The 23,719-nt window shown below is 34.7% G+C and overlaps 1 protein-coding gene across 2 annotated transcripts in view; it reads left to right on the top strand.

Annotated features, from left to right (window-relative positions):
- TAF2 (TBP-associated factor 2) overlaps positions 1-23,719 on the top strand; it is a 234,990-nt gene that overhangs the window by 167,232 nt on the left and 44,039 nt on the right. For both annotated transcript variants that reach the window (XM_089805997.1, XM_089805998.1), the window contains exons 17-18: positions 7,267-7,346; positions 7,522-7,564. In XM_089805997.1, coding sequence (XP_089662123.1) covers positions 7,267-7,346; positions 7,522-7,564 — 123 coding nt within the window. The remainder of the gene's footprint in view (positions 1-7,266; positions 7,347-7,521; positions 7,565-23,719) is intronic.

Here is a 23,719-nt window from a genome sequence, read left to right as displayed (position 1 = left end):
CGGATCACTTAGTCACAATCAAATTGTGTCATATGCAAAGTTTATAAAAAGGCTAATTGACGATTGGATAAAAGAGACCCAAAGTTAAACTTCAAGGAATTCGCTTAACATAAATAGTGAGGTTTGTTAATGTTTAGCCCAAAAATATAGAGAAACCACAATAAATAAAAGAAGATAAAATATAGGGACAAATGACAAAAAATCTTAGCCTGGGAATATCCTTCAACTTAAAGGGAAAAGCCCAGCCACACCAGAAAATTTTCTCTTTTATTGATAATAAAAGTTCGAGTATAGTGCTTTCCTCTTGATAAAATACACTTCACACAAGGCAATTATGTATATATATAGAATTGAAAGACCCTTCTTATTATAACCAAAGATTTCTTTAATTTCCAAATAGAAGACTTCATATTTCCAAATGATTCTTCATATGACATGTCTTTTCATATAATATTATCTCAAATATTATCATAAATTATTCTTCTAACTATTGACAATTTACGGAGGTAATATTTCTCTCCAACATATAGCAAAATCAGAGATAGAGATCTTTATGGCAGCTACATTCTTCAACACTCCCTCTTAGCAAGAGAGATCTTGTTGTCATAGCTGCAACCAAAGATGTTAAATTCTCATCACAGATTCTCATGAGAACAACATAACATAATTCACCATAGTTACTTCATAAGCACATAAAATGAAAGTCAGAGTTGCACATAGGACTTCCACCGTGCCTACTCGTAGAGGGTGGTCAAACGCACCCATTTGTAGAGGGTGGGAGGAGGGCTTTCACCTCAGATTTCTCCTAGAGAAGAATGCATTCCCACAAGTCTATTCGTTGAGGGTGGACAACACCTACTTGCAGAGGGTGGAACAAGGGATTTCACCTCGAACTTCTCTTGCAGAGAAGAACTTATTAACAAGGGATTTCACCTCGAACTTCTCTTGCACAGAAGAACTCATTAACAAGGGATTTCACCTTGAACTTCTTTGGCAATGAAGAACTCATTAACAAGAGATTTTACCTCGAACTTCTCTCGCAAAGGAGAACTTATTAACAAGGGATTTCACCTCGAACTTCTCTCGTAGAGAAGATGTAATGTATATTAATTTGTAAGTGCTTTCTATTTCAAACGTATTCGAAATATTTAGATCAATATTTATTTAAATGGGTATCCGCATGTTTAAAATATTTTAAGAGTAGAATAAGGTGATAAATCCTTTAATAAATGGAAATTGGATTGCTTAAATTAATTATTCGATTTAATTATTATTGCCTTAAAAAAAAAAATTATGTGTGTTTTTGCCCTCGTATTTTGGGCGTGACAGAAGAACTCATTAACAAGGGATTTCATCTCGTACTTCTTTTGCAAAGAATTCATTAATAAGGAATTTCACCTCAAACTTTTGTCGTAGAGAAGAACTCATTAACAAGGGATTTCACCCCGAACTTCTCCTTCAAAGAGAAAAACTCTTTAATAGCATGTATAAGAACGGCTGATTTTCTCTCAATAGAGACTCTCTCTTAGCTTTGATCACCACAATAGGAAATCTGACTCCAATTTGACCAAACATAGAGCCTTAGCAGTCATACTGCTGTACGAGTTTACTAAGCCTTTGCACAAGGATTTGGCACTCTCCCTCTACCACACAAGCTCCCTCTGAATCTCATTTCTTCTTCTGGTTGCAAATACAATCTATACATGTTCTCCCTCTTAATGTGCCACCAATTCAGTCCCATCACTGCTAGTAGCATTCCCATGACGTTGCATGCAATCTTTCATCATCCCACTACTTCTCAATTCATGCTGGAAGCATTTTAGAGAGATTAAAAATAGTTCATAAAATCAAACTATTCATGAAGAGAAATATACAGATCAATGCTAAAAGCATACTCTTTTCCCAGAGTTTAAACATTAATTAATATTAATTACATCAATATTCAAGGATATGAAGAACTCATCTCTTGATTTTTTTGTCAGATTTTGATCTCCATATCTTTCCCTGCTAACAACAACATGGTCTTCTGCAACGCTGATACATACTCCAACTCAGATTCAACTACAAATGATGTCAAAGACAAACTACCCCTTTGTTTAAATCTGAAACATACTTATTCAATTATAATTCGATCGTTTTCCTTTACACGAGTGAAATAAAATTCCGCTGCAAAATGGTTTAATGCTGAAATGACAATCACAACCTTGCAACTGAATTCAACCAATACAATAGATGTCTTATATCAACAATTTCTTTCCAGTCTGAAAGTAATCTCACACCTTTAAAACCTAAATATAATTAGGAATCAAATATCTGCAAATATACCATCAAACTTTTTGTGGCAACAAAGGGTTATAAAACTGTAAACATACTTGATAGAATTATAGAACAACAGACAATTTTTATTGAAAGTATAAATTCACTGGAGTCTAAGCAGTGTATTGCAACATAACTTATTAAAAAAATTTAAAAGAAAACTTCTATACCTGATGTACGCATATTGTTACCTCTCTGTCGTTTTGCTACCAACCAGCTCCTCATCTTTCATCGGATGTTCCTTGAAAACCGCCAAGCACAAAACAACATGGGCTCTGTAATCAAAAACTCCAGCAACCTATCAGCAATGATTGCTAAGACTGCCCAACACCTGCAAGCTTGGTGGTGAGAACTCCATCACTGAGTTCCAAATTTCTTGCAATTGCTTCTCCCACAATAACAGTAGATTAAAATCACACAGGTTCCTCGATTATCATGAATACATAATAATAAACTACCACCATTGAAGAAGAACACGATCAGAAAACGATTACTAGTCGAAGAGACTTTTCACATCCCCATTTTGAATAGAAAATCAAAACTCTTGATTTAACCTCCATTGGTGGTCAAGACACTTCATCAAGAATAATACTTCTGTGGTAGATTTAAAAAAGCATGTTTTCTTGCCGTTACAAATTAAATAAAAAATGCTAGCATAGACGTTGATGTGGAAGACAATAGTGCCACGATATCATTAAGTTTCCACATTGGAACCTGCTAGATGCAATAAAACTCGATGGAGAAAATGAGAAGTACAAGCTGAAAGGAACATGAGCAGGTCCGAACTTGAGCAAAAACCAATGGCACAAGTAGAAATTTGGGAAGCCATCACAAATGTGAGTAGTATGAACAGAGCAAAGGAAGACTTCAAGGGAAAGATGGACACTGCAACAAATTCAGATATCCAGATAGATAGTCTAGAACATTTATTTAATTCACAACAGATACACGAGCTAGTGAATAGAGACTTCCTTAATTGTTGTTATCTAACTTGGCTCTGATACCGTGTTAATGTTTAGCCTAAAAATAAAGATAAACAACAATAAATAAAAGAACAAAGATAGACACCAAAGACACAAGAACTTATCCTGAAAAAATCCTTCAACTTGAAGGGAAAAATCCAACCACAACACAAAAATATCTCTTTTATTGATGCTAAATGTTCAAGTGCAATGCTTTCCACTTGATAGAATATGCTTCTTGCAAGGCAATCAAGTATGTATATAGAATTGAAAGACCCTTCATGTTATAACCGAAGGTCCCTTCAATTTACAAATACAAGGCTTCATTTTTCTGAATGATTCTTCGTAGGACACGTCTTTTCATATAATATTATCTCAAATAATATCATATGTCAATATCAGAGATATAGATCTCCATCACAGCTACAATCTTCAACAAGTTTCAGTGGAGTCATTCATGATGGTGACTGATATACTAGAGGGAAGATTGGAGCTCTCTTTTGTGGATGGATTATAAGAATCTTTGAAAGGTTGGGTTACAACTTTTACCCCATCCACCTTGTAAGATGCATTTAAAGGGGCCAAGGACATGAAAGCTTCTACCTCTAGAAGTAAGTTTCAGGTAAGAAGTTTTCACCATAAAAAGGAAAAAGATAAAAAAAACTTTCTTAAAGATTTAGATCAGAAGAAAAAGATAGTACCTAGGCTTGCTGATGATCAACTCAATGATCTTAGAATGAAGATATCGTGCTTCCAATGTAGAGAACCATGGGATCCAACCCATAAGTGTGCAATCAAGGCCAAAGCAAAACAGATTGAGTAATTTACAACCCCTCATTCAGGCTTAGAAAATTCAGACCAACAAACTGATTTAGACACTAAGTGAGGCAAAAACTTCATGAGAGGAGTCTTAAAAGGAGTAAAGAATGGGTTCTATCTTAACCCAATTATTTCGCATGCTGAAAATAGGGTATTTTAGAGTTGGAGGAGTTGTGTAGGCAGTGAATAGTCACTTTAATTGACATAGGTGTAACACATACTTCTATTGATGGTGGTGGTGTGTCAAGACATGGATTGAAAACATTAGAATTGAAGGGATTTAAGTTAATGGTTGGTTGATGTTTTCACTCTCTCTTGGAATAGAAAAATCCCAAATTTATATATCTAGCTAGAAGAAACTTTTCTATGCTGTGATTATTGTTGATACAAATGCAATACTTTGTATTAAATGGTTGGGTTCTCTTGATGAGTTCAAAATGAAATTACGAACTATAGAGATGATATTGATATAGATGGTAAGATGATTCTTCTTTGGGGCATGATGAATGTTGGACCAAGTGTAATATCCTTCTAAAGGATGGACAAATTGATTAGACATGACCAAGTATAGTGGGTAGTTGAATGTATTATTATGCCTTCTAATTTTGGACAAAATAAGATAATTCATCATCGAAATGTTGATGTGTTAGTCAGTAAGGTGTTCAATGATATTCTACATCGGAAACCATTGAATAGGGGCATTGAGCATATTATAGAACTTGAGGGGGAAGCCAACCAGTTATTGCTACTCCCTATGGACACTCCAAAAGACATAAAGATGAAATTGAAATGGTGATCAAATAATTGCTGGAAATAGGACACATAATGCCAAGTAAGAGCTCTTTTGCTTCTTCAGTGGTTTGGTCTAAATTATTGGATTTACACACCTGGCTCATGAATTAGACTTGGGTTCGAATCAGGTCCAAATCTGCAAACTGATATGTCCTGAATATACACAAGGTTCGGGTTTGGGTCAAAATTGGAGCCTGTGCAAAATTGGGATGAACTGGGCAAGGATCTACGTGGACCCATAGGAAATCAATGCAGATTTGTGTAGCTCTGGAGGGACCTGCAGGCCAAAATAAGAGTATGTGGAGCCAAAATTAATAAAGGTAGATTTTATTGATATTATTTTTGGCTCAAATTCTAAAATGACCCTTATGGAGTTCATAAACACATTTCACCACTTGTTTGCTCTCTTATTTTATTTTCTCCATCGTGCAAGTTTGAAGTGAGGTGATTGTATTTGAAGGAGATCGATTGTGCAGTGACAAATACCTTTCGAAAGGTAGAGTTCATTGAAAAGATTATGCATTTCAACCATACACTTTACTTCTTTGATAGATTGTTTCATGTTTTTGAACTTGGGTTTGAATCAAGTGTAGATCTGCGAACTGATGTCTTAAATTTGCACAGGGTTTAAATTTGAGTCAAATCCAAACCCTGGACGATTCCAAAGTGAATTGCACAAGGGTCTACGTGGATCCGAGGGAAATTGATGTGAATCCATGCGGATTTTGAAGGATTTGCGGGCCAAAATAATAATATGTGGGGCCAAACTCAATTAAAGTTGATTTTATTATTATTATTTTTGGCTCAAACCCTAAAATGACCATTATATGGAGTTGACAAACATGTTTGACGACTCATTTGCTATCTCATTTTGTTCTCTCCATCTTGCAATTTTGAAGTGAGGTGATTCTATTTAAAGAAGATGGATCGTGGAGTAACAAGTACCTTGTATTTTGATAGATTGTTTAAATTTTTGAAAAGTTTCATTTTTTTTGGTTATAGATTGCAACAATGAGTAGTTGAAGCTCAGTGGGTGAGTGGGTGAGGAGGGATCTCAACAATTTAAAGTTGATAAATGGTCTCCTTTATGGAGACTCACTATAATAATTTCTCAATGTATTGGAGGTAGGCGGTTTAAAACGTACAATATAGAAGCTTCTACTTCCAAGTCAAACTTCAATTTGTTGGTCTCGGGGGAAAAGGGATTGATATGTGTGATGCGCCAAATAAGAAGGGGTTGCCAATTGGGCAAATAGAAACATTCATAAAAGAATAAGAAAATGTTGACAAATTAGTTACCAAAGGGAAACAAGGTGCTTATACCGGGGAAAAAAAGAATGACAACAACTACTCAACAAGCCTCTAAACATCCCTTCTTGCCTATGCCTTTTAGGGAGGAGGATGATTTAGAAGAACGACAAATCACTACCCACAAGGTAGGCCCATTAGATAAGGCCCATCAGATTTTAAAGCTAAGCTTGTTTTTGATGTTGTATTTGATATTCCAACAAAGTTAATGTCTGTTTTCAGTACTGTTGTCTATGGCTAAGCTTTCCCTGTAAGCAGTGTACTTATCTAGCAAGAAACTTTTGTAATAACTAATATAAGTATTCTACATGATTTTGTTTGCAACTAAAAAAATAATTCACATCTGGCGCTCATGCACAAATGTATGGAAAGGTTGTCTCTTCATTGAATTTTGGTTTAAGCATGTTTACTTTGGAAGACCAGAAAAAGAGGGGGGGTAGGGGGGTGTTACAGTGACTTCGACTTCACAGAGTTCCCTTTAGCATTGCAAACTTCACAAACTGTAAATTAATTTACTATGAATTGGAAATCTCGCAAGGAATTTGTTATGAGTGCTACTATCACAAGCTGGCTATGCTTAGATTAGTTTGATTTTATTTATTTGTCCAGTTCACATATTTTACAGTATGAATGTTTATAAATCAGTTAGTATTGTTAGCAATTATTTTTGTATATCAAAAGTATTGTTAGCAATTATTTTTGTATATCAAAAGCCAGCCATGCTATGATTGGTTTGATGTTATTTATTTATCGATCACTAGTTTATTGTAGCATGCTGGTTTATAGATCGGGTAGTATTGTAGTGCTTAATATAGTTTGAGGGCTACCAATTATTTTTGTTTGCTGTGAATTTTCAGAGAGGATGAACATAGGTTAAACTTTTGGTTATGCTTGAAACTATATGAATCTGAGTGCTTACCGCAGACAATGTCATGCAGCATTTTGCTGTTACTTGTAGTATTGATGTTTCAGGAATGCAGTTTCTTCTGGTTGGTTGTTTCCAGTGTCTTGTGAGGAGTGTGCTGTTCATGTGTTTAATTATTGTTCTCCACTTTCTCCTTTTCTTCAGGAAACAGACTGGGCGGGCCTCACATATTTAATAAAATTCTACAAAAGTCGTCGCTTTGACCCAGATATTGGGCTTCCCAGGTATTATTTTATTCCCACTGGAGTTTTTTGAACATATTTGATTTCAGATTTTATGTACTCTAGAGGCTTAATGTTGCTAGCAATTTGTGTATATCTGTTTTAAAAAATTTCATAGAGAGATACCAATTTTTTTCAAACACTTATTTGTATTTGTGAAATATTAAAATTGTTTCAGGCCAAATGACTTCCGTGATTTTCCAGAGTACTTCGTTCTTGAGGTAATGAAGTAAGGTAGGGTTTGGGAAAATAGTCTGTAAAAAATGCAGGTTATAACAGAACTTATGGCTGTGTTTTCTGAAAATCTTGAGAAATATTAATTTTTGTGGCTTACAGTCTGCAAAACAAAAAATAAATTATGTTGTCTGAATGAGATGGTTTCCTGTTTTGGAAACTGGCCGAGCCTGTGACTGAAAATATTTGGTCTAAAAGAAAACTGCCTTCTCAAGGATAACTCCAAGGGTAGGAGCCAGGAGTTTGTTTTATATCCATTAAATGAGCAACACATGTGAGGGTGGCTGGTACATCACTAACATTTCCTGGCTCAGGTTGTTGGAACAAATATGGGCACTTTGTTTGTTATTTTGTAACATCAAGAGTGTGGTTCTTTTGAACCTTTTTGGTTTGCTAATTTATTCTAATTTCTAAGTTAATATAGAAGCTGTTACTTTTAGGGACATTTTTGGCAGTAGTAGAAGCCATTGATGAATAGAAAAAAGATTTTAGTAGTCTTCTAGTGAATTTTTTAAAATTATCTTATTTTCCAAGCACAATGAACTTTTGTATATTTTTGAGAGAGCAGTTCATTATGGACAAATCTGCTTCCATTTTGAATAGAAACCTGATAATTTATTTTGAGCCTGTGAATGATCATTTGTAATGTATGGAAGAAATTTCATATTTACTCTGGAAGACTTTTATTTTTTAACATATTTTTATCATGTAGCAGCAAGAGAGCCTTCTGGACCTTTTGCTCGGTTGCAATATAAAATACATATTCGCTCTAGTTTTGATTTTCTTGGAATACATAAATATTGTTTTTAAACATATTGAATGTAAATCCTAAACAAGCTTAAACCATAGGATTTGCATACTTCAAGCATTATTGAGGTTTCTGGGTAGAGACTGGCAAACCAAATGCAGTACTCAGCATAGTTTTCTTGTGAGTTAAAAGGTTTAAAATTTGGAAATAGATCCTTATGTGACACTTGATATCATAGTTGGAAAACTCGCCAAATCCAAAAACTCGCCGAGCCCCCCAAAAGTTTAATCGGGAAAAACTCGGCCATTTAAAAAAAAAACTCGGGAAAACTCGAGAACCTAAAAAAACCGCTAAAATTTAATTCAAAATACATTTTTTTGCGAATTTCAATGAGAAGATGCATCTAATGAGTTCATTATAGAGAACACAAAAGAAAGAAGCAGGAGTTTAGATATATATAAATGCATAGTGGGTACAAAATCACATTCTTATGCTGAATGCTGATGGCGGGAAGCATAATAGTGAATAATTTGTGTCAAACTAGAAGTAAAAACATCATTACAATCACATTTTCCTCTTCCTAGCTCTACTAGCATATTGTAACTCTCTATCTTACATAATATATATAGGCTTTTTGCCTTTATTTTTTAACCAAAAAAAAAAAAAAAAAAAATTAAATAAAAAAAAAAAAAAAAAAAAAAAAAAAAAGAGTTTTTCTGAAAAACTCGCCGATTTTTTGCAAAAACTCGGCGATTAGTCGGCGATTTTTCACAAAAACTCGGCGATTTTTTCTGGCGATTAAATCTGAGAAAAACTCGCCAGTCCCAAAAACTCGGCGATTAGTAAAAACTCGCCGATTATTCGGCGATTATGCCAACTATGCTTGATATCATATAATTAATTTTATTTTTAAATTATCAAAATAATTCACTAACATTTTCTTTGGTATCAATTTTTCCTTTTGACAAAGTAACTTAGAAAGTACTTAAATTTCTTAAATGAACACAAAATGTATCAAATAATAGAGAGTATACATTTTCATCCTTGCGTGGATAAAACAGTTGTCTTTGAAAACCATCATAAATTCCATACCTAGGGAAGTTAGAAATTGTAAGAATTTACAGTTTCTTCGTCCTGTTCCAGTGAAAAATTGGGGGCTTGGTCCAATCCTCACACTTGGCTATTGGCTTTTCTCACTTTAGAAGGTTATGCCTGTGGCTTCACCTTGGTTCTTAGTGGCAGTAATGACTATCTTATGTTCATTATGATTTGTACTGATGTCATGTAATCCACTCTCATCTGCTTCTACTGCATCTGTACCCCCTAGTATTTCTCTCACAAAATCGTCTCTCTCATCTGCTGTTAACAAGGAGGCTCCTTATCTTGCAGACATTCAATCTCATCCAAATAGATAAGCTCATCTGATTAATCCTCCGTCTTTCTTGCAGGAAAATGCTGTACTGTACAAAAAGTAGTTCATCAAGGAATTGCCAGAATATATTATTACATTTTATTAGTAGATCATTGGAATAAATATGTTAATAATAATATTTGATGTTTATAATATAATTAAGCATTACTACGATCACTGACATAAAGTATTTGTTAGATGGTTGCTTGTCTCCCTCTTCTGAAACCAATTATTCTATTGTATATGGTGTGCCCTCATATTACTGCAATCCCCTATTGCTCATTTACCTTTGAATGATTCTGTTACTATAGCATATGAAAATCTATGTGCGTTTGTGTGAATGTCGGATTTCAAAATTCTAAAGAAGGGAAGTGGGCAATGCTATGTAGGTTGTCTATAATGTGTGAAGGAACACACGCACACGCACATGCACATGCACACCCACACACCCACACACACACACACACTTGAGGGTAGCTTTAGTGTTTTTTTCTGGAATTTTCATCTTTGCCAAACTTCTTAATTTTATGATCACCAAAGTGGAGTTTGAATTCAAACCTTGTGACTTAGATTGTGTGATGATGCTTCGAAATAGTCACTGGATGCAGCGCATTTGAGCCCTGATGAACAGAGATACATAGATCGAGACAGTTGCCAAAAAATGTTACAACGAGGTGCTTTCTGTGAAAAAGAATAGCTTTTCCAAGAGAAAGAGACAGTCGCCAAAAAAAAGTTACAGTGAGGTGCTTTCTTGGAAAAAGAATAGCTTTTCCAAGAGAAATGAATTGTTGAAGAAATAATACGTTAAAGTATGTAGCTTCGGTCAGACAATCTCTGTGAGTAATGAATCTGAATTGATATATATGCATATATGCATATCAATATGTCCTGCATATTGATATGTATATAATACATATACATCCATATGATAATTCAAATTACACTGATACTGACTTCTGAAAGTAGCGGATGCTCACACTTCTATATGTCATTTGTATAAAGTTCAAATTTCATCTCATATTATTATTGGCATGACTGGAGATGCTGATCCTTATTAGGCGTCTTATACATTATCGATTATGCAAGGATAATGTGTGGGCAATGCATGTTATTCTAATCAGTGCTTATGAAAACCGATTCATATCAATATTTGTTCAGAGATAATCACCTATGTTAGAGCACGGTGCTGAATGGTCATAACTCTAATTAGAGTCATGCCATTCAACCCCGTCGTCTATCATAGGATATATATTTGAATATGAATTCATTCTTGCTGCATTAGGAAATTGATAGATACTGCAGCAGTACATTGAATATTGCGATCAATATCTACTTTGAAGAAATTATCATTTCTGTAATTCATATATGAAGACACAGAAATTATAGAGCCATTCACGTTGAGTTGAATCTGCAAATCAAATCAGACATTGAATTAATCACATAGAGTAAGAAGAATATACAGTCTCTGTAATCTGAGATAAATTTAATAAACATTCACATGGTATCAGAGCCAGGTTAGGAAGATCCTATTAAGTTTTAGACATCATATTTGCACCTTGATATTGCAGTCACTTATTATTCTTCAAAATGTCAAACATTATAAGATTTCGAGACCATCTTGCAATTGTTGATAACTTTGCATCTTGAAAGCTTGGAATGATGCTGTTGCTAAAAGAGAGCAAAATATAACTTTGTATCTTGAAAGCTTGGAATGATGCTGTTGCTAAAAGAGAGCAAAATAGAATCATTTGTGAAAGAAGAAAAGGAAGAACCAAAAGATGATCGGAGAAAACTCAATGGACCGAGAACAAGGAGAAAGCCATGAAAATTATAGTGGATGCAGTCCGAGATCACACAGTACCTATAGTAGCAAAACATGTATTCCACATGTTCAAAGCCTTTGAAGATGCATTCATAAATTTGTAATAAATAACATTGGCAGAATACTTGCCCTTTGTTGTCGGTAAAACTCTATTATAGCCGACAGGTTGAGTTAGTATCCGAAAGGTTGCGTGATGGTTCAGTCATCCCTTCGAGAAGTATGTGTGCATTGTCTGAATGGATTTATGAATCATCATTGTAATTGGAATTGCATATCGACTTATATGAATAAAGTATCTTGTTTTGTGTTACATTCTAGTCTCTTAATTTGATAAACATCTGTTTACCCTGTATGGTAAACATTTGGCGCCATTGCCAGTCAAACCTAGTACAAAAGAAGTTTTATGAAGATTAATGCCGAATTTGTTTAATAAGGATAGGAATAAAATTAAAGACAAGGATGATGTATGCACAACACGGGAAGCATTAATTCTTACACAATAGGCGGAACGAAAGTAGAAGTTTCAACAGCTTGCCGACGAGCATCGAAGTGGTGGAGGAGCATGGATTGAGGGAGTGCATTCACCTAGTAGACCGAGTGCCGAGGACTTGCTTGAGGAAACACGACAAAGATTGAATTTGGTAGAAGAGACAAGGGATGAATTCCTAAACTTGTATACACCAAGGGTAGAGAATCCAGATAGAAGGGAAGGAACCCGCATGACTCGAGGTGTCGAAGGAGCATGAGCATGGGGTGAACTCTTCATGCCTTATACACCTGATGAACGGATACAAGTTGAGAATTCGCTTGTAGAAGACCTCTTCACACCACAAAGTAACATAGTTGTCCGAAGTAACGCAGTTGTGCAGAACAATGCGGATGCTCAGAACAACGCGTGTGTACAGAACAACACGAGTGCGCAACAAGTACCACAAATATAGAAGAAATTAACAGTGACAAGACCAAAGGAAAAATGGCCAAAATTTAATGGTGATAGGATGATCGATCCAGTTAGACATTGTAAAACATGTGAAACAATTTGGACTGCGAACGGTGTAACCGATTAGGATGATTAGGTTTGACAGTTTCCGACTATATTATTACATTTTATTTGTACATCATTGGAATAAATATGATAATAAATCTATAGGACCAAACATGGCAAGAATGAAACAGTCCGCGTATACATGAGGAAGCTGAAGGAGTTGGTAGGAAAAATGGAAAGCCAACCAGCAGACGGGTTGAAGAAAAGGTGGTTCGTCGAAGGGTTATGACCAACACTATGGAAAAAGATGAAAATTGAACCTCTAGCATCATACGTTGATGCATATAACTGTGCAACGAACTTAGAAAGTGAACAAAAAATGGACAAAAAAAAGAAAGATAGATTGTCAGACTTAAAAGATTCATCCTCTGAAAGTAGCAATTATGAGGAATCAAGTAAAAAGGTTTTGGCACTTGAGAAGGACATGCTATGTATAATGAAAGAGTTCAAAAACATGAAAAATAATACTTGTCAAGTGAGAGAAGGGGAACTATGGTGTATGGATTGCAAGGAGGGCCACACAAAGGGCTCTTATCCTAAGAACCAATTTTGCGATATCTACCAAATTGCGGGACATTCCAGCAGGGAATGCTTGTTCAATATGAAAACAAAGGGACACCAAGTATTACTAATGCAAGAAGTGTCCACTTCGAGAGTGGGAACGAATACAAACAATGACACAACAACCTCAAGAGGGTACGAAACAACAACCAATACGGACAGGGTGGCAATAACCATAATAACAACAATAATGGGGCCTGTAGCCGATTACAGTACGATCTGAGTGGATGACCAATGATAAAATGTCGTGTGTGCAACCTATGGGGCCACATTGCTAGGCTGTACTATGAAGGGAACACTGTAGCTGTTGTGTAGATGGTGTGGTCTTGGAGATCATGAGGATTGAAAATGCCCTAAATCTGGGGTGAACTTGTTAACCATAGAAACATGTGACGAGGAAACACTAGCAATCACTCGTGCGCAAGTGAAAATTTTTTGAGATTCCAAAGAGGAAAAGCAAAGGACGCAACAAGCATGAGCATACATAGAAAAAGAGATGGAGGCTGGAAAACCGCAAACAAAGGACACTACCAGTAGCTCAAGGAGGAAACGGGCAAAACAAAGTATTATACGATAGGTAATGCAAGTTGAGGTTACCATGAAGCTGAACGACCTTCTTGCAATGCCTTAGTTACGGATTGCAATCCTGAGCATGATACCATCTCTGAAGGCAGTAGAAGAACCAGGGAAGGACAAACAAGGTGGAAGCAGAACAACTGCGACAAACCCAATGCTACTTGTGCTGGACACAAGAAGACACCTTGTAGTAGTTGAGATAGGTATTCTTAGAACTACCCTTAGAGACACCATTGTAGATAGAGGGTCGGGCGTAATTGTATTGCCTGAAGAAATATGGAAGAAGTTGGGGCAACGTACTCTATGACCGCCTACATTCCAACTACTCACTGCTGATCAACACGAGATCAAACCCCTCAGGACTCTAATTACACAACTCGTAACGATTGGGACACAACCATTCTTGTTGGACTTTGTGGTCATTCCGTTGAAAAGGAAAGGGTATGACGCCATCCTCGGAAGGGGTTGGTTGGTGCAGGCGAAAGTAAAGCATGACTGTAAAAAGAACACACTATCTATGGAAAACGGAGGTCACAGGTTCGTAATTGACTTACACACCCAAACAATGGGAGAAGAGGTGGCGTTGATAGACTTCGAAGGCGAAGAAGGGGACGACAAAGGGAAGAAGCGAATGGGGAACTTGACGAGGAAGGAATCCTGAGACTGGAAGGAGGATCTGACGATGACAACTTGGATTCAGTAAACGGCCTACTGCATTGGGAAATGGAGGATTATGAGCTTTTTGTGGAGGATCCGGACTAGCTGAGATTGGGTTTTGTGTTGTAAGTTGGATCTTGTTGGATCTTGCAGAACTGATATTGTAATTGATTTTTGTATTTGGCCCTAACCTGAAAGGCCTTACAGCCAGGCATATTGCTTTTAATCAGTTATTTTATGAATAAAGAGATGTGATTCGGTATCAGATTTTCATTTCTATTGCATTGTTGTTGTGTTTCCGCTGTGTGGTTATTTTCTGGGGGCTAGGACATCTCCACTAGGGATACTTTTGCCTTGTAATGCGTCACTAAGGTAACTGATGGTGATATGTTGATATTAATTCTATATGTTGATGATCTTCTGATTACAAGAGAAGATCACCTTATTGATTAGTGTAATAAAGACTTGGCTTCTGAATTGGACATGAAGGATTTAGGTAATCTAGACTACTTCCTTGGATTGGAAGTCTGACATAAATCAAGGAGCATCATTTTAGGTCAAGGGAATTACACTATTGATATTTTGAAAAGATATGGAATGTGGTACTGCCGACCTATGTCAACACCCATGAAAACCAACTTACTTAAACTAAAGGAAGCAAGAACTGAGTGCAGACTTATAGATCCTACCTTATATAGGTAGATAATTGGATCACTGATGTACCTAGTTAACACTCAACTTGATATCTACTATGCAATGAATGCCTTGAGCCAGTTTATGTGTGAACCTCGAGAAATATATATTGTTATTGCGAAGCATATATTGAGGTGCCTTTAAAGTACCATTGGATATGCACTTAAATATGAGAATACCACTCTAGATTTGCATTGATACTCGGATTCTGATTTGGCCAGAAGTGTGACATACTTGGAAAGCACATTAGGGTGTTGTTTTAGTTTGGGATCAGCTTTGATCTCATGGATTTGCAGAAATAATCTTCAGTAGCTCAAATTCAATAGAAACAAAATATATTGCAGCCACAATTGGAGAAGGAGAAGCTTAATGGCTTCAAAAATTGCTTGTAGGACTATTTGGTGAGCCTCTGAAGCCTACTATCATTCATTGCAATTTTGAAAGTTGTATCAAATTATCAGTGAATCCAATATTTCATGATAGATAAAAACACATAGAGATTTCTTCCCACTATGTGAGGGATAGGGTGGTAAGGAATGTGATCCAGTTGGAGTATATCAGTACAAGCGACCAACAACAAACATTCTCACCAAGCCTCTTCCTAGAGTGAAAGTTGAACACTTCAACAAGAAACTTGGTATGGTTGAAATGTAAGTTATTGAGATTGAGACCAAATTTGTAATTTGTATTAATATAAATAAAGATGTTTAAAGTGTATACTCTTTTGTTATATGTGTGACTCTATGACTTATGGGCCTACCCTATCAATATTTATGAAAGGTGATGATCTTTTTAATAATGAACTTTTGATATTAACATTATAAGGTGATAACTTTATAATGATTAGTTCACTATCATGGTGAATGTCACGAGACTTGATATTCGTGGACATGTCATGATAGTTAATCTAATTTGGACATATTGATAGATATCTGTAATGACCCTTTTTGGGCTATACCTCTAGTTGTTCTCAATTTCAATTAAGACCTTATATATAACTTCAATTATTGTTCTATGATTGGGAAGATATATTGAATTTTGTCTTAAAGGTTTCCCAACACTTGAAAATATAGATATGTCGATCACTTGAATGTAAGATACAAAATATTTATAATTAGAAACCTATCCTAATTATATATGAACTTTATACTCCTCCTTTATTAATAACCTGCCAATAACCTTGACGTCTCCCTATCCTTATTTATTCCTTGCATATACGTAACGAATACGTACCAATGCCTTAAATATGTATGTATATTACTGAAGGTTCTATATAACATATGCATCGACCTTATACATCGAATTGTTGGTGGCTGCTATCACTCAAGCACCGTAGGCGATACCCTGTTGTTCTACCATAAACTTGATGATGTCCTCCTGCACGTTATAGGCTTTTCTCCATGTTTTCCTTACATAAACTGTTCCTTTCACGGGAAATCTGATGATGCCCTTCGTACAGTTGTTCTCTTTTATTCTGTGGTGTTCGTTCCTGTATTGTTTGATTATTTCTGCTGAACCTATGTTCTATTCTGTGGTTGATCGATTGTTTTCTGCCCTCCTTCTCCCATCATATCCTTCTACTTATATATCATTGTCATATCTGAGAATGTGCAACCCTTGGCATAATTGCCCTTATGAAAGGTCGTGTCTTTTTGACTCAATGCAGCACACCCTCTCTTGTTGACACGCTGTTTAAGAGGATTGCCAAATTTGCAATTAATTAATCTCTATGTAAGATCACTGCTGCACTTTGTAATGAATCACTTCCTCTTTGATTATTATGATCGATGCCTCCCATTCTAATCGCTGTTTAATTATTGCATTGTTTCTATTTGCAAAATTACTATCCTTGAAGTTTATTTCTTCTCCTATCTGCTATTACTTCCTAGCATATTCCATTGTGTTATAACTATTATGTATCTCATAGGTTTTATATATTATATTGACTAATTTGTTAATCAATTAGTCATTAATCATATATATATTCGAATGTGATTATGAACATATTTTCGAATGTGATTATAATGTTCATTTGTCTATAGTGTAATCATAATATTTATTATTTAATTTATTCATTACTTATAATATTTAATAATTCAATAATGGTATTATCACTTAGAAAATATATCCTTATAAAAGTATATTTGTAATAATAGGTTTATTATTAATTATATATTTAGTGTAGAATCCATTTATATTGATATAATATTTACTTCTTCATATTTAAAGTAATATGTTATTTATTTTATTATATTTGTATCACAAAGATATAATATAATATTATTTTCATAAGATACGTTATAAAATTGTTACTGTTATTTGATATTATGTATAACTAATATATTTATTTGTCAATTATTATATGTTTTATAGATTATATATATTATATTAAATGTATCAAAATATATGTATTTATCCATTATTATTATTTAACAAAAAAAAAAAAATCTTTTCTATAACTGGGGACATCACAATATCACAGGACTTGATATCTGTTGAAGATCATTATGCTCCTTTATGAGATAATCATGGTGGATACTATGAGACGTAATATCTATGGATATAGCATGATCAGTTATGGTTGATATTATGTGACTTGACGTCAGTGTACATACCATAACTTGGATATACATATAAGAAATTTTTTTATGACTTGATGTTCTTAAGCATATTATATCCTTTGATGTTACGAGTTAGGTGATATCACTCCTCCAAATAAGGTGAACCTATTGAAATGTATTTTGTCTTCCCTTTGCTCAGAGGGACTGTTGAAGTATATAGCTTCAGTCAGACAATCTCTGTGAGTAATGAATCGGAATTGATATAGATGCATATATGCATATCACTATTTCTTGCATATTGATATGTATATATACATATACATCAATATGTCTGATACTGATTTCTGAAAGCAGCGGATGCTCACATTTGTATATTTCAGTTTTATAAAGTTTAAATTTCATCTCATATTATTATCGGCATGACTGGAGATGCTGATTCTTATTTGGCTTCTTGTACGTTACCAATTATTCAAGGATAATGTGTGGGCAATGCATGCTATTCTAATTGGTGCTTATGGAAGCCAATTTATATTAACATTGTTAAGAGATAATCACCTATGTTAGAGCACGGCAATGAATGGTCATAACTCTAATTAGAGTCATGTCATTCAACCCCGTACTCTATCATAGGATATATATTTGAATATGAATTCATTCTTGCTGCATATGGAAATCAATAGATACTGCATCAGTACATTGAATATTGTGATCAATATCAACATTGAAGAAATTATCATATCTGGAATTCATATATTAAGACACAAATTATAGAGCCATTCACTTCAAGTTTGATCTGCAAATCAAATCAGACATTGAATTAATCAGAGTAAGAAGAATTTACAATCTATAATCTGAGATAATAAACATTCACAGAATAACACCATACTTTTGAAACAAAGCAATCGATTCTTCAAATTGATCAATGAAACTTTCTGAAAGCCATATCTTGTCATGAATTGAAGTAAACGATAGATACATATTCAACTAATGGGGAAAGTACTGACTGACAACTAACAACTGTTAATGTTTGGTAGCTTCAGTTGGCTAAACTTATGAGACTTAAGTGAAGTTATATATATTATATATGCGATATATATATACATGTGTATCGTTAAATAATAAACTATTATATTAATTAAATATTAATGAATAGACATGTTCCATGAAGGGACATGTTTATCGATATCTCATCCAGAATATAAAGGAAGATTGGTGCATTTGGAACAGATAGAAATTTTTTTATGGCAGTGCTTAGTACATTTGCAGCAATGTTGATAAATCAACATGGTATCAGAGCAGGACTGCAAATGTAAGAAAGTGATTAATTGAATGGATCCTATGAAGATAAATATAAGTAAGAGGTCATAGTGGGAAGTAGCCAGTAATTTGCACTGGAAACAAAGGAGGGAGATCTCAGAGTAGGGAGGTTGATCACAGAGATAGAAGGAGGTAGAGAAAATTAAATGAGAGTCTTAGTGCATTGAATCCAAACTTACATGCTGGCCAGAGCGACTATCACACATCTTGGGCCAATGACATATGTTGGCAGAGGAATAAAACAACTAGCAGGAAGAAATATAAAACTAATCAGCAACAAGGATTGAGAAATATTCACGCCCAAATAGGAGACTCAAACAGAGAAATGGGTGAAAATAACCCCACGTCATTGAAGGAAATGTTACCGGACAGTGGCCTGCTGCTCTGAAATTGCTGTGGGGGCACTCTTGACAGGGAACATAAAAATGCACCATTCAATTGTAAACTGCGAAATGAATTTAAAACTCAAGGCATCTAGATCCATTGAAGCTAAGGAGAGGAGTCATGGAGAAGCAATCAAGGGTGGTCGTTCGGAAAATGGAAATCAGCGAGAGGGGAATACGATCTTGATGAGCATGTGAATTAAATTATGCATCTAATGTGAAGACCATGATCATCGAAGAAGACTTTTACACTGAAAATTTAGTGCCTAGAAATTGTAATTACTCTGCAATAATGATTGAAGTAGACGAAATGTATTAATAAGTATATAAATCAATGTTTGTAGTTGTAATTAATTAACCGTCAGTTTTGGATGGAGAACAAAAATATAACCAATTACGACAAGTGTTGAGTTTTCCGGGATTGTTGCAAATGTGCTAAGCACTGCCATATATGTGGTATGTGTTTTCCAATTGCAGCCTCCCCTAATATTTATAAGAGTGTGAGAGAAAAGACATGGGACATGTCTGTTCATTATCATAATTAAACTCTTATATATATACATGTATTAATGTAATTTATCCGACTAAAGCTACAAAACATCAGCACTCCCTCTTAGCTAGGGAGTACTGGTCTTCAACATTTTGATATCAACATATGATATTCACCATTTTGAATATCACATTTGAGTATTGGTCTTCAGAATAACAATATATGATATTCACCAAATAATCTTGGAGTAATGGCCTTTAGAATGTTATTCACCAAGTACTATGAGGAATGGTCACCTGAACATCAAGTTGCATGATATAAACCAAGTACTCCATGTAATGGCCTCCAGAACATCAATATGCATTACATTCACCATGTACTAAAAAATGTTTATAAGTTTTGTGCACACACACATTCTCATAATGCGTGCCATATAAGCATCCAACATGCAAAGTATAATCTATCATGATCTGCATAGACATTGTAAGGTCTCCATCATAATAGAAAATTAAGTTATTGTAAGATCGTCACCTTTCAATAACTTTTACAAATACAAGTGATATCATGTGGAAGTTGTCACTTCCTCGTGATGTACACAGGGGGTAGGCCCATTAAAAGACATAGTCACAAGGTATATTCATGAATCACAGTCCTCTTGTTTGCTACAATTTATTGATTACTGGAGAATCCATCTCAATACAGTTTACTCCCTCTGAATTAAGATGACCAAGATCACTGAAGGTGGACTAAATCATATCCTTTGTCTGCTCCCTCTCTTTCAAGGTTGCCTATAATGAAATGTCAGGCTCCCTTTGAATCTCAATCTTCGTCTTCCTGCAATAATATTCTTGGAGGAAAAGGTCAAGGCACGTAGCTCTTATAGAACATAAAAATAGGAGAAAGAATAGTATAATACTCAAAGATAATAATAATAATATTTAGGAATAAGTAGATATTAGTAATAATAGTGTAATATTATTCCTTTAGAATAACATAGTTACTCTATTTAAGATGGCATTCTTATTCAATGTTTATAATAAGAATATTGGAAATTCACAGTAATAATTATTTAACATGTTCATCCTTACTTTACAAGCTTACTGTGCACATAAAAATTATACTAATATCTCAAACATATTAATAAATGAAAACAACTCAAAATAATGTTTCTCATACCTTATAGGGTTGATACGTGCTTCTCATACCTTATATGGTCAATAGGTGCCCAACCCCTTTGTTATTTAAGGCCTCAGGATTCAGTATGTTCTTATTTATTGCATACTATCACTATTGATTAGATGGCACCTTTCATCAAGGTTTATATTACAAAGTCGTTGACTGGTCAAGGCTCATTTCCTTGCCTTATCGGGTATGTGGGGTGATAGTCTGATGTTCCTTGTATAAACGGTAGTCTTCTTCGTAATGTCTTAGATGGTCAACATCCCTTCGTCACCCTAGATCTTCTCCATTAATAACATAGGATGCCAAAAAGGAACTTGCACTTGTTAGTTTGTACAATCTCTTCAAATGGTTGCCTGCCTTGTGAATCCTTGTGTTATTTTTTGCTAGGGTTATATCACATGCCACAGTCATTCCGACTTGCACCGTCTTCTCTGCATAGGTTGCATCATAAGTTGATTGGGTGAATTTTATTTTCGTGTTCTTTGACCTTCGTACACAAAGTGGGCATGAGCTTTCCTTCCTGTTTATGTAGGTAGAACTGAATATTAACATAGGTTGCTTGAAAATTGTTTGAACTGTATTAGAAAATCGAGGTAATCAGTATCAACCATTATCTAAGGTAGTCAAATGGCAGCTTCGAACATTGCCAAATGTAGTCATCTATTCAAGAAATGAATTGACACTTCAAATACTTCTGATCTCTTCTCCTGCTAGCTAGGCCAAATGAAAAGGAATAAGGCTTGGAATCTTTGCGATCTCTTTTGCGGATAAGTAAACAAAAATCTTGAAAAGCATTTGCATTGGAGGCCTGAATATGACCAAAGCAAATAGAGATATGACTCTTGTAGATAGTCTTGCTACACTTCTTGGGGCCAAGTACAAATCCAATAATACATTAACAATTTGTTGTTTGAGCAAGAAGATGAGGGCGATAAGAGAGGTATGACGCATATTCATATTTATGTGTCTTATGTGTGGTTTTCCTTAGTTTATCATTGTTGTACTACCATTATGATGAATTAGCTTACGATAAGGATACTGTTCAATCTCTTCAAATTACCTAATCTTTAGGTGGATTTCCAAGTTTCTCCAATGAGATCTCGTAATGATGATTCAACAAGAGAGTCTCTAATCTTTCATTTGAAATAAATTTGAACATTGCTCTGATATCTGAGCTCTTCCTCATATATGTTAGATGCATGTCGTGATGCTTAAGGTGAGTTTAGATCATTGTTGCTAATTTGATTATTCAGAACCTCATGCAATTTGTCATCAATCTGTAGTGTTAAAGATTCAATATTCAATGATTCCCGTAGTTCATATGGGTTGATTCCATCGAAGGTATTTTCTCTATCCATCATATTAATCTTCCCTCCATATAGATTTATATTCTCGCATGTGTATATCTCTCTAGTGTTTTTGTTATCAACAAGTCTTCGATCTAGCGTATCTTGCCTTTTTAATCATTCCAAAGTCCTCATACTATTCTCCTCCATTCAAATTCAAGTGTTTTGCATCATTTTTGTTTTTCATCCTTTATTCCTTAACTTACATTTGCAGCCTAGCTTTGATAGCATGTTGAGCTTTCTAGGATTGTTGCAAATGTACTAAGCACTGCCATGTATGCGGTATGGGTTTTCCAATTGCAGCCTCCCCTTATATTTATAAGAGAGTGAGAGACGAAACATGTCCCTTCATGGGACATGTTTGTTCATTATCATAATTGGGACATGTTTATTCATTATCATAATTAAATTCTTTATAGTTATATATAGATATATATACATGAATTGATGTAATTTATCCAAGTAAAACTACAAAACATCAACAAGAAGTTCATTCCATTGGGAATTATTCTTATTTACAGTGGAGACAATTGTATATGATTAAAGCTCTAATACGTGGTAGAAGAAATTGCTAGTAGTAAATTGATTGATAAATATCATTATATGGAGTTGCATTGAAACAAGGGAGAAGCCAAAAATTTGGTGATTAAGGAAATTCAAGGTGACACTGGGGCATTATTTGCATCAAATTAAAAAAAAAAAGACTTAGGAACTATGGATGGTTGCTGAAAACTAAGCATTAGAGTGTATCGTTTCAAGAAACCTGTGTGGAAGAGCGTACAATTGTTATTGGGAATTTGTGGTAGTCAAAAGGAAAAAGGGCGATAGGCTTAATCATTGAACCTCCAACACTCTAATGTTTCTCCCAGCTATACAAGCAAGATATTATATTAGGCATAATAACAAGGTCACCGAGGATATAATAAGGACTAAGGTTACAAGGCACTATATTGAGACGTGTGCACTTAACTGATGTTGTCACTAAGGCATAGTTAAGAATTGAGAACTATATTCCATGAAAGTGGCCCACATTAAATAGAACATTGACAATTACAAGGAGAAGGGTCACCGTCCAATAAAGAACAATTTTCATACATGGTATTAAAGTTAAGTGCATAAGATATACAAGAGTTGGTTATGGGTTTCTTGTGTTGATCCCATTAAGGTAAAATGAATATGTGTATTATTTTATTTTTATATATCATTTAACTTCCTTAAATTACTAATATATGAATAGATATATGTTAAGTATATAATTAGAACATGGAAACATATATACATATACATATACATATACATATATAGATAGGGAGATAATAATAAGTTATATGGAAAGTAATAAGATAATGA

This window comes from Cupressus sempervirens, chromosome 10, assembly GCF_028749045.1.
Source record: "Cupressus sempervirens isolate cs-2001-9-10 chromosome 10, ASM2874904v1, whole genome shotgun sequence".
NCBI lineage: Eukaryota > Viridiplantae > Streptophyta > Pinopsida > Cupressales > Cupressaceae > Cupressus > Cupressus sempervirens.
Note: the sequence above shows the minus strand (reverse complement) of the source record. Positions and strands in the feature narration are given on the sequence as shown.